This window comes from Apiospora hydei, assembly GCF_038363865.1.
Source record: "Apiospora hydei strain CBS 114990 chromosome Unknown utg000008l_segment0_segment0, whole genome shotgun sequence".
In the NCBI taxonomy this organism is placed as follows: domain Eukaryota; kingdom Fungi; phylum Ascomycota; class Sordariomycetes; order Amphisphaeriales; family Apiosporaceae; genus Apiospora; species Apiospora hydei.
In genome coordinates this window covers 704,180-727,393 of record NW_027117367.1, presented here as the reverse complement: position 1 = coordinate 727,393, position 23,214 = coordinate 704,180, and the positions used below count along the sequence as shown (strand labels likewise).

At 55.2% G+C, this 23,214-nt stretch overlaps 10 protein-coding genes across 10 annotated transcripts; 7 read left to right on the top strand and 3 right to left on the bottom strand.

Annotated features, from left to right (window-relative positions):
* Positions 1-3,046: 3,046 nt before the first annotated feature.
* Positions 3,047-4,791, top strand: PG997_010785 (FAD binding domain protein; the record flags this gene model as incomplete). Its single annotated transcript, XM_066815100.1, has 2 exons — positions 3,047-3,615; positions 3,690-4,791. 2 exons carry the CDS (start codon positions 3,047-3,049, stop codon positions 4,789-4,791), a joined length of 1,671 nt encoding a protein of 556 aa, XP_066664390.1.
* A 576-nt stretch (positions 4,792-5,367) lies between these two features.
* PG997_010784 (short chain dehydrogenase) lies at positions 5,368-6,473 on the top strand (the record flags this gene model as incomplete). The annotated part of the gene is made up of 3 exons (XM_066815099.1): positions 5,368-5,400; positions 5,470-5,553; positions 5,613-6,473. The coding sequence occupies 3 exons, from the start codon at positions 5,368-5,370 to the stop codon at positions 6,471-6,473; spliced, it is 978 nt and encodes a 325-aa protein (XP_066664389.1).
* A 547-nt stretch (positions 6,474-7,020) lies between these two features.
* On the top strand, positions 7,021-7,320 carry PG997_010783 (uncharacterized protein; the record flags this gene model as incomplete). The annotated part of the gene is made up of 1 exon (XM_066815098.1): positions 7,021-7,320. One exon carries the CDS (start codon positions 7,021-7,023, stop codon positions 7,318-7,320), a length of 300 nt encoding a protein of 99 aa, XP_066664388.1.
* Positions 7,321-7,821: 501 nt separating this feature from the next.
* Positions 7,822-8,551, top strand: PG997_010782 (uncharacterized protein; the record flags this gene model as incomplete). The annotated part of the gene is made up of 2 exons (XM_066815097.1): positions 7,822-8,051; positions 8,149-8,551. 2 exons carry the CDS (start codon positions 7,822-7,824, stop codon positions 8,549-8,551), a joined length of 633 nt encoding a protein of 210 aa, XP_066664387.1.
* Positions 8,552-9,215: 664 nt separating this feature from the next.
* On the bottom strand, positions 9,216-11,027 carry PG997_010781 (general substrate transporter; the record flags this gene model as incomplete). The annotated part of the gene is made up of 4 exons (XM_066815096.1): positions 9,216-10,320; positions 10,390-10,600; positions 10,659-10,796; positions 10,850-11,027. The coding sequence occupies 4 exons, from the start codon at positions 11,025-11,027 to the stop codon at positions 9,216-9,218; spliced, it is 1,632 nt and encodes a 543-aa protein (XP_066664386.1).
* An 886-nt stretch (positions 11,028-11,913) lies between these two features.
* On the bottom strand, positions 11,914-12,195 carry PG997_010780 (uncharacterized protein; the record flags this gene model as incomplete). The annotated part of the gene is made up of 1 exon (XM_066815095.1): positions 11,914-12,195. One exon carries the CDS (start codon positions 12,193-12,195, stop codon positions 11,914-11,916), a length of 282 nt encoding a protein of 93 aa, XP_066664385.1.
* A 220-nt stretch (positions 12,196-12,415) lies between these two features.
* PG997_010779 (Pyoverdine/dityrosine biosynthesis protein-domain-containing protein) lies at positions 12,416-13,682 on the bottom strand (the record flags this gene model as incomplete). Its single annotated transcript, XM_066815094.1, has 3 exons — positions 12,416-12,936; positions 13,032-13,225; positions 13,312-13,682. The coding sequence occupies 3 exons, from the start codon at positions 13,680-13,682 to the stop codon at positions 12,416-12,418; spliced, it is 1,086 nt and encodes a 361-aa protein (XP_066664384.1).
* Positions 13,683-15,962: 2,280 nt separating this feature from the next.
* Positions 15,963-17,548, top strand: PG997_010778 (Aspyridones efflux protein apdF; the record flags this gene model as incomplete). Its single annotated transcript, XM_066815093.1, has 3 exons — positions 15,963-16,652; positions 16,731-16,961; positions 17,027-17,548. Coding segments are annotated over 3 exons (1,443 nt in total), but the record flags the coding sequence as incomplete, so codon positions are not given.
* Positions 17,549-19,194: 1,646 nt separating this feature from the next.
* Positions 19,195-20,717, top strand: PG997_010777 (uncharacterized protein; the record flags this gene model as incomplete). The annotated part of the gene is made up of 3 exons (XM_066815092.1): positions 19,195-19,684; positions 19,778-20,079; positions 20,166-20,717. 3 exons carry the CDS (start codon positions 19,195-19,197, stop codon positions 20,715-20,717), a joined length of 1,344 nt encoding a protein of 447 aa, XP_066664382.1.
* A 357-nt stretch (positions 20,718-21,074) lies between these two features.
* PG997_010776 (5-methyltetrahydropteroyltriglutamate-homocysteine methyltransferase) lies at positions 21,075-22,195 on the top strand (the record flags this gene model as incomplete). The annotated part of the gene is made up of 2 exons (XM_066815091.1): positions 21,075-21,849; positions 21,882-22,195. 2 exons carry the CDS (start codon positions 21,075-21,077, stop codon positions 22,193-22,195), a joined length of 1,089 nt encoding a protein of 362 aa, XP_066664381.1.
* Positions 22,196-23,214: the final 1,019 nt, after the last annotated feature.

Sequence of the window (23,214 nt, the reverse complement as noted above, 5' to 3'; positions counted from 1 at the left end):
GTTCCTTCGCGGAACGGAGCGAAGAAGAAGCGCGACGGTGAGCGATGTTCGACGATCCAATCCATTCCCCGTACCTCCACTGATGTCCTGCGTCTTTCTCATGACAATTCTGACGCGATCTGGACGATTGGGGGCGCGACCGTCCCTCTTGCGATCATTTGGCATTGCTGTCCTCGACGCCGCTTGCTACTGGACAACGAGTTGTTCAGGCAGTCTGACGTGATCTACGAAACATGTAGGCGAAGCCGAAATCACCATATCCCTGTCGCGAACTTCCGGTTGGCATTGTCTCGTGTAGCGACCATTTCCAAACATCTCAGCACCTTGTCGACTAGGAATTTTGCTGTCAGCGATCCAACGAGATGACGACATCGCACAACCCGCGCCAACCACGTCCAGGACAACCAACACGCGCCACGACCTCGTACCACGATCCTCAATCAATTACGGCGACTACTTATTCGCAGCCAGTCAAGTCTCCGAAACCTCGATCGAACCGCGCGACGTATCAAGAGAACCATTCTACATGTCCGATGGTCTCGAAACCAGTCCGCAGCGCCCTACATACAGTGACATTGCATCTACACCTTTGCTTCACGATCGCACGTCGGTCTTGTTCCTCAGCGCCTTGCCCATTGTCAATACTAGGGAAGCCACGCGTATTGCCTACAACCCAAGATCTGTCAAACAGCCACTATGTGTCAATTGCGTCGCTGAACACTAACGCGACGAGACCAGCAGTGGTCACCAAATGTTGTGCGATAACGCCGCCCTCTCTTGCTTTCCCTCTTGCTTGTACACAACAATTGACCAACACACATGCACGTCGTCGCCTGCTTTTTCCTCTTGACATCTTGCGAGCTTTATGATGACCCCAAAGGGCATATGCATTATGTTGTACTGGGCTTGTGCCACTCTGATTAGGACGTCCAAGCTGATTGCGATCTTGTCGTATTCCCATCACGTCCTTCACGAGTCCCACGTGCTGCTGTCAAATGCCAATGCCGGCGACAAGCTTGACCTATAGCAAATACGTGATCATTAGTGGCATCTCGTAAGACATCATTTGCGTGGCGATTTCTCCTTCAGCATCATGCCGTGCCAGATCTTCTCCTGGGACCATTGACAGAGTAAGACTTTCAAATATCGCTGTCACGTACCAACACACTTCTGCCGATTGCTACCAACAAGTGCAACTCCCACAGGTGAGCACAAGTTCGAGTCGACGGCTTGAGGCCTGTGTGATAGGGCACCCTTGAGGATCTTTAGAGCAGCGTTTGCACGCGGGATCAGTGGAGCGTCCTCCTGTCAAATCACCGGCTTGATCGCATTCGGCTCCATTGATGATCTGATACATCCAGCCTGCCCGGAAGAAGTAACCTGCTATACATACCTATCCGCCCGAAAGCTAGAAAGGCTTGTTGTGAATACCTTGATCTGCCTATGTTGTTCTTGGGATTTCAATGCTGTTTTGAACCGCGTTACGGCGAGACGTTGAAGGTATTTCGTTTTCGTTGTCCCTTGAACTGTGCCTCATTACTCCATCGTCTCTTTGCCGCGGACGAACTTATCGGGATGACTGTTGATTTACGGACATGTATGTGCCTGTATGCTGTGCCGTCGATGCCTACGCTTGGCTCCCAACGTGAACCGCCTTCATGCTTACGTAGCTGACGATACAACAAGCTTTGGCCACAGTCAGTCCGCTGCTGCTTGTCCCTTGGCCTATGATACGAAAAGCACGATTCTATTTATTGCCAACAGAAGCAATAGAAACTGCGTGTCCGTTCACAAGCCCCCTTCGTGATTCACATGTTATGACTACCCTGCTGTACCTGGTTATCACTTACGTGTCTTCCGTGCCTTCATCCGATGGATGTCGCTCCAGCAGTTTCTCAGTGGTCTCATATCGATTATGTAAGCATTCAGCTAGGCGACGGTAGGGTCTGAGGTAGCGGGGGGTGCAAAGCCTTGGTTTTCACATCTATCTACCGGGTCATTCTCATGTCATATATACAGGTCCTTGGTGTCTGAGCGCATACCAAATCGTCCCTTCTGAACATGCGCTCACAGCATGGGGCACACCAGACCGTCCTGAACCTTGGTGTGCCTCCATCTCGTGTTGAACCATGCTATAGCGTGCTGCCACATCAGATCGGCTGCTTACAGATTATAGTAAAAACAAGATGCATTCAACTCTTAATGTCCCAAGTCCTTCCGGGAAAGGGGAGTTTATACGACTGCTTTCCTACATATGGGGCAGGAAGGTGGAAATGACGCCTGCATTGCCTATATCATGGTCGGCATCTTGGTCACATGAAGTACAGTGGTGGGCAAGGTTGAACTGGTATTACTGAGTTAGTTCCACCTCTGCTTCCTAACATTCTTTGTCACTTCCCATTAGACTACAGGGCCTTACCCGTACTTGACGTTGTCAGTAATAAACCGAATATATTTGAATATGGGTTTGAGAGTGTTGCTGTGATGCACACACCCTGGCATAGCATATGTAGATAATATTGGTATACTTGAACTCTCGCCCTGTTGAACGCCTGGTAGTATGAAGGGAAACTTGGCCATGACTTAAGCCTGGGGTATATTAAGTGACATTTATATTTGTAAAGACGGCCACGAAAGAGTATCACACTATATAAGAGAGACTGGTGGAAAGGAGGTGTGCTAAGCCAAGAACACATCAAATGTTAGACTGCATGCAGTAACGTAACGTAGAAAAATCCATAAAGACATATCATTCCGAACGGAGGAATCAGGATCGCCATTCGGCTGGATTTAATCCATGTACAGTAAGCTGCATGCATACATCCATCATGGCGGGACCAACGGCCCAGAAACCGGCACAACCGCCAGCTGCTGTGCCGCAGAAAGTCACCACTTGTTTTGTTTCCATTGCTGCGGCCTCTATTGGGCACCAAACTCCCCTCATGTGAGCTATTTCCCCTCTCTATTCGCAAAACTTATCTCTAGTCTTCATCCTTGAACTCGTTTTGTTTCCTTCTATCTGCAGTTTCTGCAACTAGGCCATACTATGTCGACCCGCAGCGTGCTTGCGTGGTCCGCCGTCCTCGTGGCGCTCGCCGCCATACTGGCCCGCGACCGCTTCTTTTTCTTCTTCTCGGCAGACCCGGTCTGCCGCACGATCCTGAGCGACGCCGCTTGGCCGAACATCACGGCCTGGAACAATCTGAATGAGACGGTGGGCGGCAAGCTCATCGCGACCGTGCCCATCGCGGCGCCGTGCCACAAGACCCTGAACGGCGCGCCCAACGACCTGTATGACGAAGAGCGATGTGCTGTCCTGAGGGACACGTGGTTCCTGCCGGAAACGCACCTGGAGTCTCCGTCTTCGCCCATGTCCTACTTGTTCTCCAACGATACTTGCAACCCTTGGTTGGGGCCTGATACGCGTTGTACAACTGGGACAGACGCCGTCTACGTGATCAATGCTACCGAGGTCTCGGATATCGTGGAGGGCGTTCGCTTCGCCACCGAGAACAACATTCGGCTGGTAATTCGGAATACCGGCCACGATTACCTGGGGAAATCGACCGGGGCTCACTCTATGTCCATATGGATGCACAGCTTCAAGTCTATGGAGTTACTTCAATACTCCAGCTCCGAGTACACAGGGCCGGCTGTCAAAATGGGAGCAGGGGTTGAATCGCTGGAAGCCTACAAGTTCGCCGCATCACACAACCTGGTGGTGGCTGGGGGAACTGCCCAACGGTTGCGTTGGCAGGCGGCTTCATCCAGGGCGGCGGCCATGGGCCGCTGGCGTCGAGATACGGCTTGGCTGCCGACACGGTTCTCGAGATGGAAGTGGTGACACCGACTGGTGAATTCGTCATCGCCTCGCCCAAGGAGAATACGGATCTGTTCTGGGCGCTCCGTGGCGGCGGCGGCGGGACTTTTGGCGTCGTTACGTCTGCCACCGTCAAGGCCTTCCCGGACACATATGGTTCTACGGCGTCAATGATGGTGGCGAACACGGGAACTAACGCAGACGCGCTGTACTCCGCGATCGGCGGCTTCATCCAAAAGGCGCTTCCCGGCCTAGTCGACGCGGGCGCCTTCGTAGTCTGGATCGCCGCCCCGTTCGGCTTCATGATTTCGCCCGCGGTCGCGCCGGGCCTCACCTCGACCGAACTGGACAAGCTGATGCAGCCCATGGTCGACATCCTGAAGGGGGCCGGCCTGGAGTACCAGTACGCCTCGGCCCAGCACAAGACCTTCCTCGACAGCTTCGAGTCCTACTCCCAGGCCACGAGCTGGAACGTCTCGGACTACAACGTCGGCGGCCGGCTGATCCCGCGTTCCCTCGCGCTCGAGCGGACCGACGAGCTCGTCGGCGCGATCCGGCACATCAGCACGACGGCCTTCATGTCGGGCGTGAGCTACAACGTCGCGCGCGGGGTGGCGGCCGCGGGCGACGTGGCGGTGCACCCGTACTTCCGGGAGACGCTGTTCGGGCTCGCGCTCGGGACGCCGGTCAACTACACGGATTGGGGCGCGACGCTCGCGGGGCAGGGGCGGATTACGCACGATTTGATTCCGACGCTGGAGCGGTTGACGCCGGAGGGTGGGGCGGCTTATTTGAATGAGGCGAATTTTGAACAGGGGGACTTTCAGAGGACGATGTATGGGGATCATTACGAGAGACTGTTGGGGATTAAGCGGAAGTATGATCCTAAGAGTATCATGTATGCTAGGACGGCTGTGGGTAGTGAGGAGTGGGAAGAGAGGGGGGATGGTCGGTTGTGCAGGGCGAAGTAGGAGCACAGGATATATCAATCTGGTTCCATGGCGATGGAAGACATACAGATTCCCTCAACATTAGATGTTGTACTGCTCGGGTAGGAAGATCCCATCGCGGGAGGCGTTGGTGAAGGAAAAGGGGCAAGGGTGGGAGGTTGGCGCAATTGCGGGTCGGGTGTCCAATTGCGATCAAATAAGGTTCACCAACGCAGCGGGCGTTCAATTCCCATTCATCCGGCGCAACTGACGTGATGAACATGCAACAACCAACAGCCGTGCCGCACGACTACATACATCCCTAAGTGTACAGCCAACAAGATGACACTCAGCGTCCAATGTCCGTGCCGCAATTGCTGGGTCCACAAATGTGGGAAAATGCCTCGTGCCTGGCGAGGCGACGGTAAACAGACCGGAGAGACCCCTCACCACGCTCGGCAGGATTCACCTCCCTGAATGGCCAGATTCCCTCGGAATCCAGCATACCCCTTTAAGTCCATCCTTATCCCACCATTGTTCCTTTTGCGTTTTCGATGAGCGATCAGACTCATACTCAACGTCGCCGAACTGATTCCAAAGTGCACCCACCCACTCACAATGCAGCCCCCTTACCCGTCTTTAACGCCTACAGTAAGGAACCACTGCGGCACATCCTACACTCGGAGAGGGGACTCTGGTCGCTGACCTCTGCGCATCTAGTGGCATAACGATGTCTACCCCGCCATTGACTACACCAATGAGAAGGTCAGCCACAAGGGCGAGACGGTGGTGATCACTGGCGCTGTAAGCAGTCACCCCGGAGTCTGACATACTCGATTTCATCAAATGTTGAACGCGTCTAGGGAGGCGGACTGGGTCGAGAAACCGCCCTCGCGTACGCCAAAGCCGGAGCCAAGACCCTGGTCCTGACGGGCCGCAACGCCCAGAAGCTCATCGAGACCGGCACCCAGGTCGCCAACGTCAACAACGACGTCCAGGTCAAGACGGTCCAGGCGTGGGTCAGCGACGAGACCGCCGTGCAGCAGATCGCCCTGACCCTAGGCAACGCGACCTGGAACGTCCTGGTCCACTGCGCCGGCCACATCAACGCGCCGGCCCCCATCGCCCAGACGGAAGACGTGATGGACTACTGGCGTGCCTACGAGGTCAACGTCAAGAGCCTCGTGGTCCTTGCCAAGGTCCTGTTCCCCAAGGCGGCTAAAGACGCCAGCGTCGTGACCGTGCCCGCGGGTGCGATGGCGTTTCCCGTCGCTGCGACCGCGGGGTTGTCGGGCTACCTCGTCTCGAAGCTCGCGCTCGTCAAGACGGTCGAGTACCTCGCCGTCGAGAACCCGAACCTGAACGTGACGGCGGTGCATCCGGGCATGGTGGATACGCCTGTTTTCCGGAAGTCGGGGGCGACGCCGGATTCGCCCATGGTGCATATGGACACACGTGGGTGCCCCCTTTCCTCCTTCTGCTTGAGAGCTTTTGGTCTCTTCGGTACTTGGCGTTTGAAAAGGGTAACCGCTGACGATATCTTGCGAACAACAGCGAAACTATTTGCGGGGTTCTGTCTCTGGGTCTCGCGGCCCGAGGCTAAGTTCCTCAGCGGCCGGATGGTCTGGGCCAATTGGGACGTCGACGAGCTCAAGGGCAAGGAGGAGGAGATTACGTCGAGAGATATCCTGAAATACGCCTGGGGCGGCTTCCCGTTTGCCTAAAGAGGTGGGCGTACTTACATTACGGTTTGACTTGGGCGGGTTGCAATAAGGGAAACTGCATAGCGGGTTGAAAGGAAGTCGGCGGCCAACAGCTAAGCGTTAGGTAGACTTGGAATGCCACGCAAAAATACTGGAGGTCACTACTCGGAAATGAATTCAAGTAGTGTCAACAATTGAATTGTGCTTTCTCTGAGATCCCACCTGATTAGGAGACCATGCCGACTGAGTAGAGCAGAAAGCCTTGGAAAAAGCAACCTACCAACAAACATGCAAACCCAAATCATGAACCCATCAACACGTGGGACATGGAATTCGCGTTGATCAACTCCAATGCCATGGGTCGACAAAAGGCTGAAAATAATCGGCAGAAGGCGCCAAGGATGTACCTATCTCCATCGCCTTTGGTCAGTGCCAGAGAAGGCTGCACCTTGAAAAGCACCTTCACTTCTTCACTCGTGCTCTCTCATCATCTTGCTACTATACCCATCCACCACTATCAAATCATCGACAGTCAGACCCCATCATTTCATCTACCATACCAAACACAATGTCGCAGCAAGCCGGCCCCACCAACAGGCCGCAACCCGCCAAGGACGCCTGCGCCGGCGGCAACATCGCAGGCGGTGCAAACAGTGTCCCTGTCACTCGCAATCAGCGCACATTCATCAACGCCGTAAGAGCTGGGCTCGCAGGCGCCTTTCTCTACGCGATCTGGCGCCCCTCGGCGGCGGAGTTCTGTAACGCCTGGCCGGGATGGACGTGGCGGGCCGTCCCGAACATTCTGTGGGAGGTGACCGACCGCGTTCTCGACCGGTTCCCGTGGATGTTGGATTTGGGCCAGGAATGAAGCTGTCGGACTGCCAACACATAAGAAGTAGTTGTCGCCATGGATCCAAGGAGGGGAGGCTAGGAGAGGTAGGGACGAGACACGCACGGAACAACGGGATTACTTGTTCGATGTCCCCTCATCCTTCGCAGTGCGACTCGGCTCTTCGACTTCTTTTGAGACTGAGCTTCTCGGCGGAGATATCCCAATATCCCACGGACTTCAACTTTCATGCCGACAAGATGGCCGAAGAAGAACATTTCTATCCTGGGTGCAGTTTGGCATCTTGAACACGAGGATTATATTTCGCTGAGGCATTCCTGGGTGCTTACTGTGCTTTGTGTTGGCAGGGATTGGGAGGCTTCCACTAATCAAAAGGGGCATTAGCTTAGGCACCAGCCAAAACACCTCTGAGCAGCACATAAGTAAAGCAGATAGTCAATCAGCGAAATTGACAATAAACATCCACTTCTAAGCGATTTGAATATCGCAGCGACACCAATTGTTTCTGCGTCTGCCACCATGATCGCTCCATCGCATCTGCTCCTGGCGCTCGCGTCGTGCATCGTCGTGACGGGGGCTGTGCCGTTGGACGGTGCACCCGCCCAGCAGCAGCGTCCCATGGCGCTATCGACAGAGAACTCCGTGGGTAGCCTAAAAGTCCCCGGGCAGTCTCCCGCCTACCACTGCTCAGATCCGTCTGAAGACCTCTTCCAGATCAGCCGGCTGGACTTTACCCCCCAACCACGCGTGTATGCCGTCTCAGTTCTCTCTACCTCCTTCTTTTACAATGCCGCATGACGTTTCTGCAGATCTAGCTACGCTGACCCCTCGACCCCTTTACCACAGCGGCCACTACCAAGAAGTCCAGCTCTACGGCAACTTCGTCGCCGCCGCCGCCACCGGCGACGGCGTGCCCTGGCTCAACATTACAGCCACTGTGAACGGGCGCGATCTAGGTACCATGGTCTACATGCCCCTGTGCGACCTGAACGTATTCCAGAAGGTCTCGTTGCCGCTCCCGCCCGGCAGCGACGACGACGGCCACCAGACGACACCCGTAGAAATGCACAGGACTTGTCCTTCCGGCATCCTGAAGGGCTACGCCGAGATCGGCTCGCCGCCTATGCTGCTGTATCCGGAGTTTGTGCCGATTGGGAAGTGGGAGGTGCGGGCGGAGGCGATGACGCGGGAGGGGAGGAGGATCTTTTGTGTGGAGGGGAGTTTCGGGTTTCGATATGAGGAAGAATGAGTAGATGATTCGATATGGCCAAAGTTGTGACTTAACCTGCCTACATTGCCAGCTTCGCTTTCAACTCGAGCATTCCAGACAGGGGTACTGTAGTTACTGTCATGGTATATCCAGCGTTTCCGGGGTGTTGAAAACACTTGCATACTGGAGCCATTTCGCTCCTCGGTGCCTTTACAGGGCTCAGAGGCGCTAAAGCTGGGGGCATTCGTGGGGTAAAGTGGGATCCTCGATGCTCTAGGTACCCATTAATTGCACTAACCCCAGGCTGCCTAGCCTAGCCCATCAGCTCAGCGCCGTATGCTCCCGAACCGACAAGAAGAGTTACGAGCGACGAGCGGTTTGTCTGCCTTGTAAGAAATCGGTTTCGCGTTTCTTTCCGTCGAAGTCTGCCTGCATCACATTGTTTCTGAACAGTTTATGGAAACCCTTTGTTTAACAAGATACTCCTTGTCTTGGATGGGAACAATGCGCAAAGTAACGTGTGACCCTGATAGCTTTCAAACATGGCGCTGTTTCAGAGAAGCGAGTCTATTTGCACCTAGACCTTTCAAGCTCGTTCTACCTCTCGTACTAGCAATGCCACACTTCGAAAATAAGACACGACGACAGCCGCTAAGCCTCTGTTTCCTTCTTCTTGGCCGCACCGCCATCCACCACCCGATCCTTAGCAGCCAAGTCTTCGGCGTAGGCGTCCACATGGTACGTCGCGAACCGGCGCGTCGGCACCCCGGCCGCGAACATGAGGTCGAGCTCCTCGAAAGTCCGATCCTTGGTCTCGACGAGCCGAAAAAAGGTCCAGCAAAGCGTCAGCGCCGCCCAGCCACACCAGAAGAAGCCCGTGTACCCGCGCCAGTCCCAGCTCGTCGGGTTCACCATGTAGGGCTCCAGGATGTTGGCCCAGAGCAGCGTCAGGTAGTACCCGTTGCGCGCGAGGCAGATGGTCTTGGCCCGCAGCCGCGTCGACGACACCTCGGCCGGGATCGTCCAGCCCATGGGCCCCACCGAGAGCGAGAAGGTGAAGAGCCAGACGAGGCAGAGCGAGGATTGCGCCCAGACGACGCCGGTGTTGCGGGGAGCTGGTGGTTAGGATGCCGATGGTGAATAAGTAGGCGACGATGCCCGACATGCCGCTCAGGTAGATGGTCCGGCGCCCGACGCGACGCATCAGAAACCAGGACAGGATCGTCCCGACGAAGGCGATGGCGGTCCCGCCCAGACCCAGCTTATACGCATCTTCGGCGCCCATGCCGGCCTGCTGGAAGAAGTACGTGCCCGAGTAGGCGAACTGGGAGCCCGCGAGGACCTGCCCGGCGAACGAGACGCAGGCGATCTCTGTCCGTCGCCTGTGGCTGCCCCTGAAGCAGTCGAGATACGAACTGCCCGCCTCGATCTCGTGCTCGATGGCGTTGGTGTGTACCATCATAGCCAGCGTCTGGGGCGCCTTGTCCCGCTGCGGACCGCAGGTGACGCGACGCAAGACTTGTTCCGCTTCTTCAAGTCGGCCTTTTTGAACTAGCCACCAAGGGCTCTCGGGCATGAACAGGCAGATCACGAAGAGGGGCACCGGCCACACCCACTGCACCGCGAAGGGGATGCGATAGGACCACTCATCGTTCCGCTTCAGCAATCCCTGGATCACGCCCGCGCCGATGAACTGCCCGATCGCGAAGCACATGTTGACGTAGGCGGTCAAGTAGGAGCGCAGTGCCAGTGGCAAGATCTCCGATGCATAGGCAGGGCCGATTGTGGCGAAGATTCCCCACGGGACACTGCGACAGATGAATCAGACAGGTCAAATATGCACGACAGGCAGAGCCATGACTGGAACATATACTTACCCACACAGTACTTGGCCGACGGTCTGAACGGCAGGAGTCTTCCCAAAGAAGGATGGGAATATGAAAGCGGTCATTAGCAGCAGCGACGCCAGGAACACACGCTTAAACCCGAATTGGCTGATCAGATAGCCGTTGATGAAGACTCCAATGATGCAGCCGGCTATCGAACCTCCCCACAAGGCGGACTCTGGCAATATACCATCAGCGAAGTCTGATGACAGGAAGGCCCATTCTGGGGCTCTTCCTTGTGGGGATGATCAATCACTTACGCCAAGCTGCCGTCACCTGGTATCCCGCCTCGCCGCCATGGTCCTCGCCGAACTGTTTCTGGAACGCTGGGAAACCGAGGAAGTTCCCCATCAAGATTGTGTCGTATCCTGGATAAGTGGCGGTGCCATTAGTTGTTTCTGCATACGAGGATAACAGACATGTGCTACTTGACCTGGGCAATGCCACTTACCTTCCATGATGACAGACATGGACACCGTCAGTGACCACATGACAGCCCAGCGGTGGTTCATGAGAGCTTCGCGTACCGTCGTCGCATGTTCGTCAATGTTGCCCGCCTGGGCTTCCTCGTGGGGCCTCTCGGCCCAGCCAGCCTGATGGCCACTGCCTTCACGTTTGGGGTCGGCCATGATGGCGTTGATCCAATGACCCGAGAAATCCAGACGAAGTTGCTTGAATAAAGATTAACTGCGTATATCAGACATCGACCCTTATTTTACTCAAGCCCGGGTGTGGCATGCCCCCTTCTTATGTTGACGTCGATCTTCCCCTCATGTCGGGAAGGTCGACCTGGGGAAACCCTGCCCGTGCATTAATATCCGGCATTCTCGCTTATTTGCACGACCAATAGCGTTCTGTTTGACATAGCCTGTTGCTTTCGTCGTCCATCTCCAAGTGTGGAATTCTTGAACGTAGGACCAGATGGAGAACCCAATAGCCCGGGCAGGATATCCCGATAGCATGGGCAATGTATTCGCAAGACCCTCGCGACGAGGGACACGCCATCAGTACTTAGTCCAAAGGTCACGATTCTGTGCATCCTTGATCTTGGCTACCCGCCCTTTTGACTTGAAATCAAGTGACGACCCTGAGTGATCTCCTCCATTCCCCATGGGGTAATGCCTAGGAGCAGCCGGGGAAGGTGGTCCCAAGCGCACGAGTAGCATTCCCTCATCCAATTGGAGGGTTACATTGATCTCGCATCCACATCTACCGAAGGACGCCTTACACACTATCACGGGCTGTCTGTTACATGGGATATCTTCAACTATTACCAAACATAGCCATCGCTCGTGCTTATCACACGGACGAAGGAATAGCCGGGATGCGTACTGGATTTCCAGATTTGCTCTTTTGGTTTGTTTGTTGGCTACTATAAACTTGTTAGTAGGAATGGAGAAGGAATTATTCCTAGCTAAAATGTCATATGTCTCCTCAATTTACCCTTGGTGTATGATACCCCTGCTGTGACAGCGGGGACAGAGGTGGTCTTGGCCATTACAGGTGCAGTCACAGTCACGGCCGTAGCTGGAGCATCTGCGCAAGGACGAGGCGATCGCGCCGTAGGACTAGAGGTCGCGGCTGGCAATGGGCAGGTCCGTCGCCAGGTCGGGGTGAGGGCAGATGGCGGGGGGCGAGGGTGTTGCTGACGCCGTGCATGCAGTCCAGGGTGCGGGCGAGGGCCGCGGCGCGCGAGTTGGACTGGGAGAAGCGGAGGACGGTTTGGAGGGCGGAATGGCGCAGGACTTGAGAGCTGGAGCTCTTGGGGAGGGGCTCTAGGACGCCGAGGGTGGCCATGGTTGGTGGTTTTGGGGTATCAGATTAATGGATGCTGGTTAGATAGTAGGGAGTAATGTAGGTAAACAAAATATGCCATCAGGAACCATGAGACACTGATGTATCGGCTCATGAATAAGTCATGTGAGAAGGGCATTGGCCCCTAGTTTGTATTTACACGTGTGCTCCAACTATCATACGAGACTTTCATGGATGGACGAAAGCTAGATCAACCTTGTCTTCAATCTTGACAGAGCATTCCTTCGTTAACCCCACCGACGCTCAAAAAAACAGCTATGTTTTCACCGACTCCAGCCGTGCCAAACGCGAACCAGGGCCGCCATCGGCACCACGATCGCGTCATCACTTCTACCAGTATAATGAATACGAAGACACAGAGTGGCATAAACTGGTATAAAGCACTCGAGGTGCTGCCGCCACTGTCGGTATTTTGGGCCAGCGCAGAAAGCTCCGCCGCGGCGTTGGTGAAGCCGGATACAATGACCCTACCCCGGTACTGCCGGGCCAGGGCGCGGAGCTGCGAGGTCTGCTTGTCGCTCAACGTCTTCTGCGATGCAGAAATTCGGGGATACACGAGTAAGCCGTGCGGGTACACCGGCTCGAAGACGACCTCGTCCCCGTTCCAGCAGGTCGGGTCGTCCCACAGCGGCGACTTCTTCCGGTAGTAATATGGCCGTCCGTCCCTCGGATGCCGGACCAGGGTGTGCGTCTGGCGCACATCCTCGGCGTGGGGGTCGAGTACTTGCCGGTCGCGTCAACGGCCACGACGCTGTGCCAGGGGGTTCGGGGGAACCCTTTGCCTCTTTTCCGGCCATGGCCGCGGCCGCGGCCGCTACATATTTCTATCAGAGGGACTGTTAGTTTGGCGTTGCCGGTCGACGGGTGGACTGATAGCCGGACCGCGGTGGGGCATCGTGCCGCGATGAGATCGGTGAAGGATTCGGAACGGATCATCACCGCCATTGCCCCCGTCTCGACGTAATCCCGGTACGCCTCTTCGCTGGGGAGCGCTCTAGCCATGGGGGTGTATCTGGGGAACGAGATTTAGCGAAAGGTGACTTGGACGAGAGGATGGGGATCCTTGGGTAAGTAAGGAGTAGTTAGTCATCGACTCACTTGAGGTCTTTTCGGAGAAATAATTTTATCCCTTTCAACGTACGCCCGGTGTCATCATCGACGGCCATCCTTGCCCGGAACTCGTCCTCAGATCTGCCGTACTCGGCCAACAGGCGATTGCGGCAGGTGGAGGCCAGAGCCAAGTACGTGTCTTTGTCCACGGGACCTGTGTGGAGGCCGAGCAGGTCCATGGCTCTGGCGAACTTGATGTTCTGGGCAAAGCCCTTCTCTTCGATGATGTCCACGAGGGCCTCGCCGTACGCCCATGCATCTTCGTCTGATACCCCTATTATGTCGTTGAATAGCAACCCGTCTGATGCGATGGTCAACTTGGCACCGGGCGCGTAGATGCGGCGGACGGCCTCGCACATGGCGTTCAAGCGAGACAAGGCCAGGACCTCGCCCAGATCAGGCAGCTTTCCGAGGACCTTGTCGATCGTGTTGGCCTGTCCGTATTATCAAACACAATTAGCTAAAGGACATGGTTTTATGAGCAAGTCTGAGATGTGAGTACCTACACTTTTACAAGGGAAGGCTGGGAGCAACATATGAACTGGTTCATTCTTCTCAAGATGGTCTTTGACGCGTTCCAAGAAACGAGGCTTCCCTATCCAAACAGTCCTGGGATTTCGGCTCTGATTTCCTTCTCTCAGCGGGAAGTTTGAGGCTCGAAGATGCTGGCCATAGCTAGCCAGTACGTCGAGGATGCAGCTTGCCAACCTTTCAGAGTCGATTTCGTGACAAGGAGCTGTAAGGGAGGGGCGTTGAGTTAATGCTTTGGCTAAATCGAGATTTTGTTGTTTGAAAGGGTCTTCAATAGGGGTTACATACGTGTCATATCAGGAGTCTGGCTTCCGGGTTTGCCCGTGGATGCTCTTGATTCATCTGCTTGATACATATGCATGTCTCGAACGTTTTGCCTTGTGCTTGTGAGGTACAATTAGGATTTATGTCTGAGAAGTGATATCAAAGAGTATGTTGTTGGGATACAGACGGGCCATGAACGATATGAAGAACAAGTCATACAGAGCTATATATGTATAAGACCTGCTTGAATGAAGAAGTACATGGAACTCAAGTTAACTAAGTTAGAACTGGAAAGACTGTGGTGGTCACTGTTTCTGCCCTGGAGAACTCGGAGTTGATCATATTTCTGGAACATCCCACGGGTCTAAGACAAAGGCATGCCTTGAATCTTTGCTTCCATTGTATACTCTAAATTGTGTGCGAAATAATCCTCCGTTGATATAATATAGAAACACCGTTGCCCCAACGTCGTTAGGTTTGATCTGGCATAATTGCGATGTTGATATAGCCTGACAGCTACCCAAGTGCTCCACCCACTCACCAGATATATGATTCCGATCTGAATCACCAGAAAGAGTATGTCTGGGGTTTCTGAACATGTTGGAGCCTGAAGTCTCCCAGCATCAACAGGAAGTATATTAGATATGTCGATGTCTAAAGTAGTGAGCAGAGCCACCAGGTAGTCCATAGATAGCACTTGACCTGTTTCGCATCGAAACAGGTATGCTATAGACAGGCAACTGTGATATATCCTATGTTGTAATTTTCAATATATTGGGAACTGCGGATTGGAGGATAACCATAATGTTATTGACATTTGAACTGTGAAACGAAACATCGGGTGCTTTTGGGTCTGGACACTAGCGTACGTCGACCCCATGATTCGCCACGAAGCAAACCTGTAGAGTACCCACTTGGAGAGGCATTGATACTGCGGATATGCTGTGGCGATACAAACAAATGATCTCCCCATATCGATTGCGCGTTGACATACGGGTTTCAAACCGCCCAGTATACCCCTTGTCAGTGGAACGGGGTTGGCCCCTGCTGAAAAGGGGTTGTGGAAAAGACTCGAGAAATGCCGCAGTGACAGACAGGCCCACCTGCCGAGACGCTCTTACTATATTTAACCCATCCAGATGCCCACCAAGACGACATATGATCTTGTTCGCCCTCTTGGCCTGTTTCCGTCCGGGGTTCTCGCATCCAGCCATGAATTGCCAAGGTCTGCCAACGCGAGCTTAAACCTCTGGTCGATATTTTTGCAACTCGACCACGACGTAAGCGCTCGCACACCTCGGACGGCGACGGATTGCGAAGTTTGCGCAAGTTTGCATCTTGCGGCCAACCCGAGCCCGACATGGCTAGGTCGTTCGTTCTTGCTGAAAGGTTCCTAAAGAGGAACGTCACAGGTTTGTTTCCTTCCCGACCATGCATTGATGCTCGAACGGTTACCTTATTGGGTCCCTCGGGAAGGAGCAAACGGGGCTGTCAGACGTTGAATGCACCTTCCAATCACAATTGGGAAAGAGACCAATCATGCGCTCGGTGAGGTCGCTAGAAACCCGAGCCGATACTCAACCAGTCGTCCCTGCCGTTGGAAAAGATCGACAATCGTCTGTTTGATGTTCTGTAGCTCGTCGATCCATTCTCGAACCCTGATAGGTTTCCCACCGGGCTTTCAGCTGTGCTCTTCTCTTCTTAAGTATAGACGAAGACGCCATCGGTCTCCGTTCATTTTGGATTGGATCACACGCTCGGCTTTCGACATTTCGAAAAGGTCTTCATCCGTCGGACCCTCAAGGTCCTTTTATTTCCAACATGTCGTCCTCCATTCACCAGGCCACCTTGGCGCGTCCGGATGTCGGCCCCCCGTGGAGACTGCCGTCGTCATCAGACAGATCAAGTTCTCTCTATCCGAACCCGGCCCGCTGAACTCGTCGCCCACGGGTAAGTTTATACCACCAGCGTCACGAGCAGCATCGGCGCTCGATACCCCTCCCAGATACAGCTCGGACTCCGACGACCTCGAAGACTTCAAATCCGAGAAGACGACGACACCGTCCCAGGAGGAAAGCGAGCACACGCTCCAGGCATGGCTGCAGGTCTTCGCGAGCTTCCTGCTCCTGGTCAACGGCTACGGCTACTACTCTTCCTTTGGCGCCTTCCAGTCGCACTGGCAGACTACCCTCCAGCGCTCCCCGGCCGACATCTCCTGGACCGGCTCGCTTCAACTCTCCCTACCCTTCATCGGCGCCATCTCGGGCCGCCTGATGGACCAGGGCTACTTCCGGAGCCTGCTCGTGACGGGCTGCCTCCTGCAGCTCGTCGGCATCGTCGTCACCTCCTTCGTCGAGCGGCCTGGACAGTTCGCGCAGTTGTTGCTGGCGCAGGGCATGGTACAGGGTCTGGGAAACGGGATCCTGTTCACTCCTTGCGTGACGCTGGTGTCACTCTACTTCAAGCGTTATAGGGCTTTCGCTTTGGGGGTGTCGTCTTGCGGTGCGCCGGTCGGTGGTGTGATCTTCACGATGGTGAGTTGAAATGCGTCCCACCCTCTTTGTATTAAGTGAGACCTCTGAGTACCCACCTAATACCCTTTCCGCATACAGATTGCGAGAGAGTTGGCATTCAAGATTGGCCACCCCTGGACCATCCGGGTCATGGGCTTCGTCGTCCTCTTCAACTGCGCCGTCATCCTAGCTATTGCGAAGCCCAAAGCTATTGAGAAGCCCTTATCGGCACCGTGGTTTGACTCGGAATCTTGGAAGGACGCCACATATGTTCTGTTCGCGGTTGGTATTTTCTTCGTAGGTTGGGGTCTTAACTTCGCATCTTTCTTCGTAAGTCGCCCCTTGCATACTTGCCTTGGCTAACAGCGCCGGATTATTAACTAATTGAAATCTAGATTGCTTCTTACGGAACGAACATCATCGGACTAGAACCCGCGGAATCCTTACTCTTGTTGTTGATTATGAACGCCGTCGGCGTCCCCGGTCGGTTGGCACCCGCCCTCCTCGCCAACCTCTACTGCGGCTCCTTCAACCTCCTGATCCCATTCGCCGTCGGCGTCGGCGTCGCGCTACTGGGCTGGATGGGCGTCCACTCGGAACCCAGCTATATCGCCTTCGTGGTCTTGTACGGCGTCTGCGCCAATGCCGTGCAGACGTTGCTCCCGTCCGCGTTGGCGGGCCTCACGGCCGACCCGGCCAAGATGGGCGTGCGGACCGGTATGGCATTCACGGTCCTTAGTATCGCTTGCTTATCGGGTCCGCCGATTGCAGGTGCATTGATTGCGCTGGATGGGGGACAGTACCGGTACGCGCAGACGTTTGGAGGGCTGTCGGTGCTCGGGGGCGCGTGCGTCTTGGGCGTGGCACGGTGGTTACAAGCACGAAGCAGCCGGACGACGGCACAGGATGAAAATTAGATATCCTAGCAATAGCTAGTTTCGTTTTCAATGTTATAGATCTAGTTCCAAAGCCCCCTTCGATGCTGTTGCGTTTGTGTTTTCCCTTCAAGCCCCCTTTTTTGATGAAAACGAACAGCTGCGGATGCGATGGAAATCTTTTTGGCAAAGATGCAATATCAGTGAGACTTTCTTCTCCGTTTAGCAATCGGGCCGGGCCGCGGTGGCATGGCAGAAAGGAACCCCGCCAAGTCTCGTTGAATAGGTAGAAACCCCTATCCCCTTAAACGCCCCAACGCTGCCCTTCACCAGACACTGCCGTACTGTACGGACCAGGGATCAATTTAGTGTTATCGGTGGCTCGTTTTAAACGTCCGACGCTCTGGATACAATTTTTAATTGGTCAGACTCACCTGGTTCCGTCCCGCACGGCCGCGTCGATCACTGAATGGAGGTATTGTACGGAGGGCAGCGTTAGGGCGTTTAAGGGGATAAGCCCAAGACGGCATTTTCGGCACCTGGCCATGATCATGTCAGTATTGATATGGGGAATGATTCGCGAATTCCTGATGGTTAAAAATAGAAATCACATGCAAGGCCATCTCTTCAAGCCAATGAGAAGCCATTCGGAAAAATCGGTGCTTACTTGCATCCAAAACGTTTCTGATTTGCTGATAAGAACGGACACACACGTTTCTGCAACTCAGCCCTACACCACAGTTCGTTGGAGATCAACTCCGGGGTGGCACACCAGCATGTAGTCAGAGTGGTGGAACATCACCAATTGGCCCGTTGACATTCTACCGGGGATATTGGGGATGGGCCAATGGTTGGCTGACAGCCGCCAGAGGCTGGGGTCTTGGGGGCCATGCTGACTTTCGCCAGCAGTTGCACTACTACCCCAGTGTCGGAGTCAGACAATACAACACCACTTGCTTCATATTATCTAAGAGCTTTCATTGAGGCAAAAGCGAGCAAGCAGTATGAGGCTCTTGCATACTCCGGTCCATTTAAGAGACAGGCGGCCGCCGCGGAGGCCTTCCGGCGGGAAACCCTGCCGACCCAATCCTCTGTCTTTACCGAATGTTTGTCTACTATGAGTACTCCATCACTGATGATGGGGCTGGACCCCTTACAGATCCAAAGCGAAGAAGACCTCCTTGGGTCAGGTAAACACGAGCAAACATCAAGGTGGGCGACCTTCCACCAGCGGATTGCCGACTCCACCCGACAGACGCGGCAGCAGATAGATGCCGAGTTTCGAGCCGTCCAATGGAAGAGACAGTTGCTTTTCGCCCCCTTATTTCTCTGGTTGACGTTCCTCGTCGTCATCACGGTGGTGCTTATCGGGCGGGGGAGGTCGGGAATGGGCCTCTCGTCGACACCGTCTGCGTGCATGGAGGACGGGACGGTCAATCCTGAGCGCGACCAGAAGAATCTCTTCAGTATGGGGTTTTTCGATATCACGCTCAAGACGAATACCTACAAGGTCGGTGGCAGTGGGGCCATGTCATTTGCTACTGTTAAGATTATTGATATATGCTGGGATGTGGTAAGTTCGCCTGCCCTCTACTTGCCTTGGGTTACCGCATGGTGGACTGACTATATGGCCTGTTGACGCTGACCTATGAATGGCATAGATAATAGGCCGCGGCGGCCAAGGCCTCATGGCCATATTCTCCTGGAAAGTGTTCCGCCACTACGTCTCCGCCTCCATGCAGTCCGCGCCCGTAACCTACCAAACATTCCGCCTTGTCTTCATCAACGGCGACGCCAACATCGCCACCCCCTTCCGTCTCAGCCGGGACTTCATCAAGCGGCGACGCCTCATCTCCACCACGGCCATGGTCTTCATGGTCCTGTCCACCGTGTACGTCCTCGTGTTCCCCACGCTGGTGGGTTCGATGACGGGGTATATCGGCGTCATGATGACCTTTGTCAAAGACCACAATGGCACGTCCATCCCCTTTGCGCGGTTCGACTATGCCGCCTACGTCATTCATGATGGGCACCGCATCAATTTGACAGACGATTATGTGGTGCCGTATTCGGACGCGGCGAACGCCAGGTCGATGCAGGATCCCCTAGCTACGATTCCCTCTCCGGACTGCTCGGACTCGAGCCGGGCCTGCGCGATCAAGAACGCAACGTCTCTCTGTAAGCCTCCCCGGTTCCAGGTTTCCACTTGGAAATCGCAACCCCGATAATAATATGTATCTGTGTGCCTGACCAATGAAAACAACATCCCAGACGTATCCCGAAACGGCTTCTACGGCCTCAGCGACGCGACGTCCGAGTGGGACATGGCGCCCGTCATGGTGATCCTGGAACCCCCGGCGCTGAACATCTCGGCCTTCTATCTCGCGGGCTCGCACTTGAGCCAGGAGCCCGGCCCGGACCCCGAGGACATGCTCTACGGCAACGGGTGGGTGGACCCCCGCACCGGCGAGTGCCCGTTCAACGACAGCGGCCGGCTCATGTGGACCGCCCACGGCCAGCTCTACTCGATGGACGACATTAAAGCTAACGGGGCTTGTCAGCCGCTGATGAACGTAAGCTACTGCATCCTTCCACCTTCTGTTCCTCGATGTCTTGCACGGGCTTAGTTTATGTTGACTACGAGTTCCACTTTCCGTAGGTGTACGAGTGGGGCTTCTCTTTCGTCCAGGCCCTGCTGAATTGCGTATTGCTGGCGGTGTGGTCGGTCGGCCTCTGGCTCTTGTGGCTCGCCGCGCAGTTCAAGCTGCCACTGCAGAGGGAAAAAGAGGTGACCAAGGGCTGGAGGGCCGTGTCCTATCTGGCCGACACCATGTGCCGGCAATTCGACAAAGCCGGCATCGATCCCGACAGGCTGAGGGAGAAACCGCTCAAGCAGGAGATTAACAAGCACCTGAACGGCGGCGACATCTCGTTTATCTCCGACTGCCCGGAGAAGAGTCGGCTGAGTCTGGGGCGGGGGCTGTTGATGTGGTTTAAGGACAACAAGTGGTGGTGTTTGGTGCTTACGGTGCTGTTACTGGGGACTGGACTTTCACAGAGACCGGTTCTGTACCCCCTATTCGCCACGGTGTACGGGATTTTGATGGCGATGGCGTTGGTGGACGGCGTGGCAAGCAGACTTCTTGTCATATTGCCCTTTATGATCGTCAGCGTGATTGGCCTGTTCTATGCCCTTTTGTGGGTTACATAGCAGCGGGCCAATAGCATCCGAAACATATTTATGAATCATGTATTTGGAGGCGACAGACCTGCAGAAACAGAGTCACAATTGTCTCCACAACATGTCGTCCCATCAGATATAAATATACTTCCAGCGGATGGGGATGCGGGGAAAGGTATTTCCATCCAGTCCTCGTATTTAACACGTTCAACCGGCTCTAACTACGTTTAACCCTCCCACACTTATTTCGTAGAACTACCCTATCTCTGGCTTGAATCAGAACACAGCCACAACCATGACACCCCTTTCCGAGCCGACCACGTGGGCTCCCTGCTCCGGCCCCAGAGCCTACTGGACGCCCGCGCCGAGCTCGCATCACCTACCAAAATGTACTCGCTCGAAGTGCCCGAGGCTGTCAGAGAGGTCGAGTCGCAAGCCGTCCGCGACGTGGTCCGGTTGCAACTAGAGAAGGGCATCCGCCCCATCACGGACGGCGAGTACGCGCGCCACATCTACTACGGCGGCTTCTTCGAGAAGCTGTCCGGCTTCGAGGCGAGGCCGGACCTGCCCATCCCGGACGCGTTCCGCACCGACTTCCCGACCACGACGGGCCTCGCCCGCATGGGGGCCAAGACCCGCGCCGCGGTCGTGTGCACGGGCCGGATCGAGTACAAGGAGTCGCCGTACCTGGCCGAATGGCTCGCGCTGCGCGACAGCTTGCCGGAGCAGCACCTCTGGAAGGAGGCCAAGATGACGATCCCCACGCCCAACTACCAGCACATCCAGCTCAAGCCCGGAACCGCCTGGACGCCCGAGTCGGGCTACGCCTCGGACCAGGAGTACTTCGACGACCTGGCGAAGTGCTACGCCGCCGAGCTCCGCACCCTCTACGACCACGGCCTCCGCAACATCCAGATCGACGACCCGCACCTGACCTACTTCTGCTCCCCGCAGTTCGTCGAAGGGTGCGCGAAGGACGGGACCGACACCGACGCCTTGCTGGACCTGTACATCCGCACGCACAACCAGCTACTAGCGAACAAGCCAGACGATCTGCACATGGGCGTGCATTTGTGCCGCGGCAACATGGCCGGCTCGACGCACTGGGTCTCGGGCTCGTACGAGAAGATCGCGTACAAGCTGTTTCGCGAGACGGACTATAGTACTTACCTGATGGAGTTTGACGACCGGGAGCGCAGCGGGGGTTCGAGCCGCTGCGGTTCCTGCCGCGGGGGAAGAACGTCGTGTTGGGCTTGGTCTCGACGAAGAGGGCGGAGCTCGAGGACCGCGGGACGGTGATCGCTTCGATCCGGGAGGCGGCTGCGGTCGTCGCGGCGGCGCAGGAGGTCAGTGTGGAGGAGGCGCTGGGTTCGTTGGCGCTGAGTCCGCAGTGCGGGTTTAGTAGTAGTAGCCTCGCGGGCGGGGTGGGGATGACGATGGGGCGGATGTGGGAGAAGCTGGAGCTGGTTAAGAGTATCGCGGAGGAGGTTTGGCCGGGGAGGTCGTGATTTGGCTTTGCGTTGTTGTTTCGCCATGTCTAGGGGGCAGGTTGGATGCTGCACGACTGGAGCTAAGTTTGATTCCTGATAGCGCTATTGGTATTCCATTTGGCTTTTGGCAGATCTGGTCGTTAGTGGTCAATTGAATTGACGGGGAATAGTGACCCCTGAACCAAATTCAATTGCCGAGGCAGGAGACTTTACTGGTTGGCGCCACCACCAGAATTATTAAGCAGTCCAAAACTCCCCTAGCGACTTGTCTAGCACCACATCCTTTTTCCGCGTGTTATTCCCGTTCTACTGCCCGTTCTAGCCAAGACAAATGACTCAGGATAGTGAACTAGAGATTCATGGTGCCACATTGACAGGCAGAGAGGGCCAAGAAATCCTGGCGGGTTCTGGGAACATTCTAACGGGATGATGCGTGGGCAGATGGATCGGAGATAAGCGTCCGTCCCACTGAGGGGCACTCCCGGTCGGGGTTTGCTCATGACGTGCGGGCGGAACCCACCCGCCTGCCAGTTAAGAAGGTGCCGAAAAGAAACTTTGCGATCACCACGTGTGGCAGGATCATTAGATCTGATCTGATATGACCAAGCAGCCGGATTGGTAATTGTTTGCATTGAAGCTTATTGTAACTTCGATCGCTGGGCTTACCAATGGTTACATGGCGTGACTGGAGACGGTCTTTGCCGCCAGCCAATATTTTGGAGAGTGAGTAGAATACGTCATGGAAGTCCGAGATGGTCCACAACCATGAATCTGCTGTCCGGGCTGTCCGCTTGTCCCGCACCATACTCGCCTCCTACACACTAGCTGCCAGGAACGAGCTCCGGTTTGAGATACCGCTCTTCTAGAAGAGGTGGAGATGGTCAAAGTGTATGTATTTAAGAAGATGCTGGCCCCGGGGTCGAACGCTTGTCCAAGTAACTACATACCCAACTCAAGAGATACCCAGATTTAGACTGTGATTTTGCATATACTTTCACGCGTTCATAGACCTAAGCAGCGAACTCTGTATTCAGTTT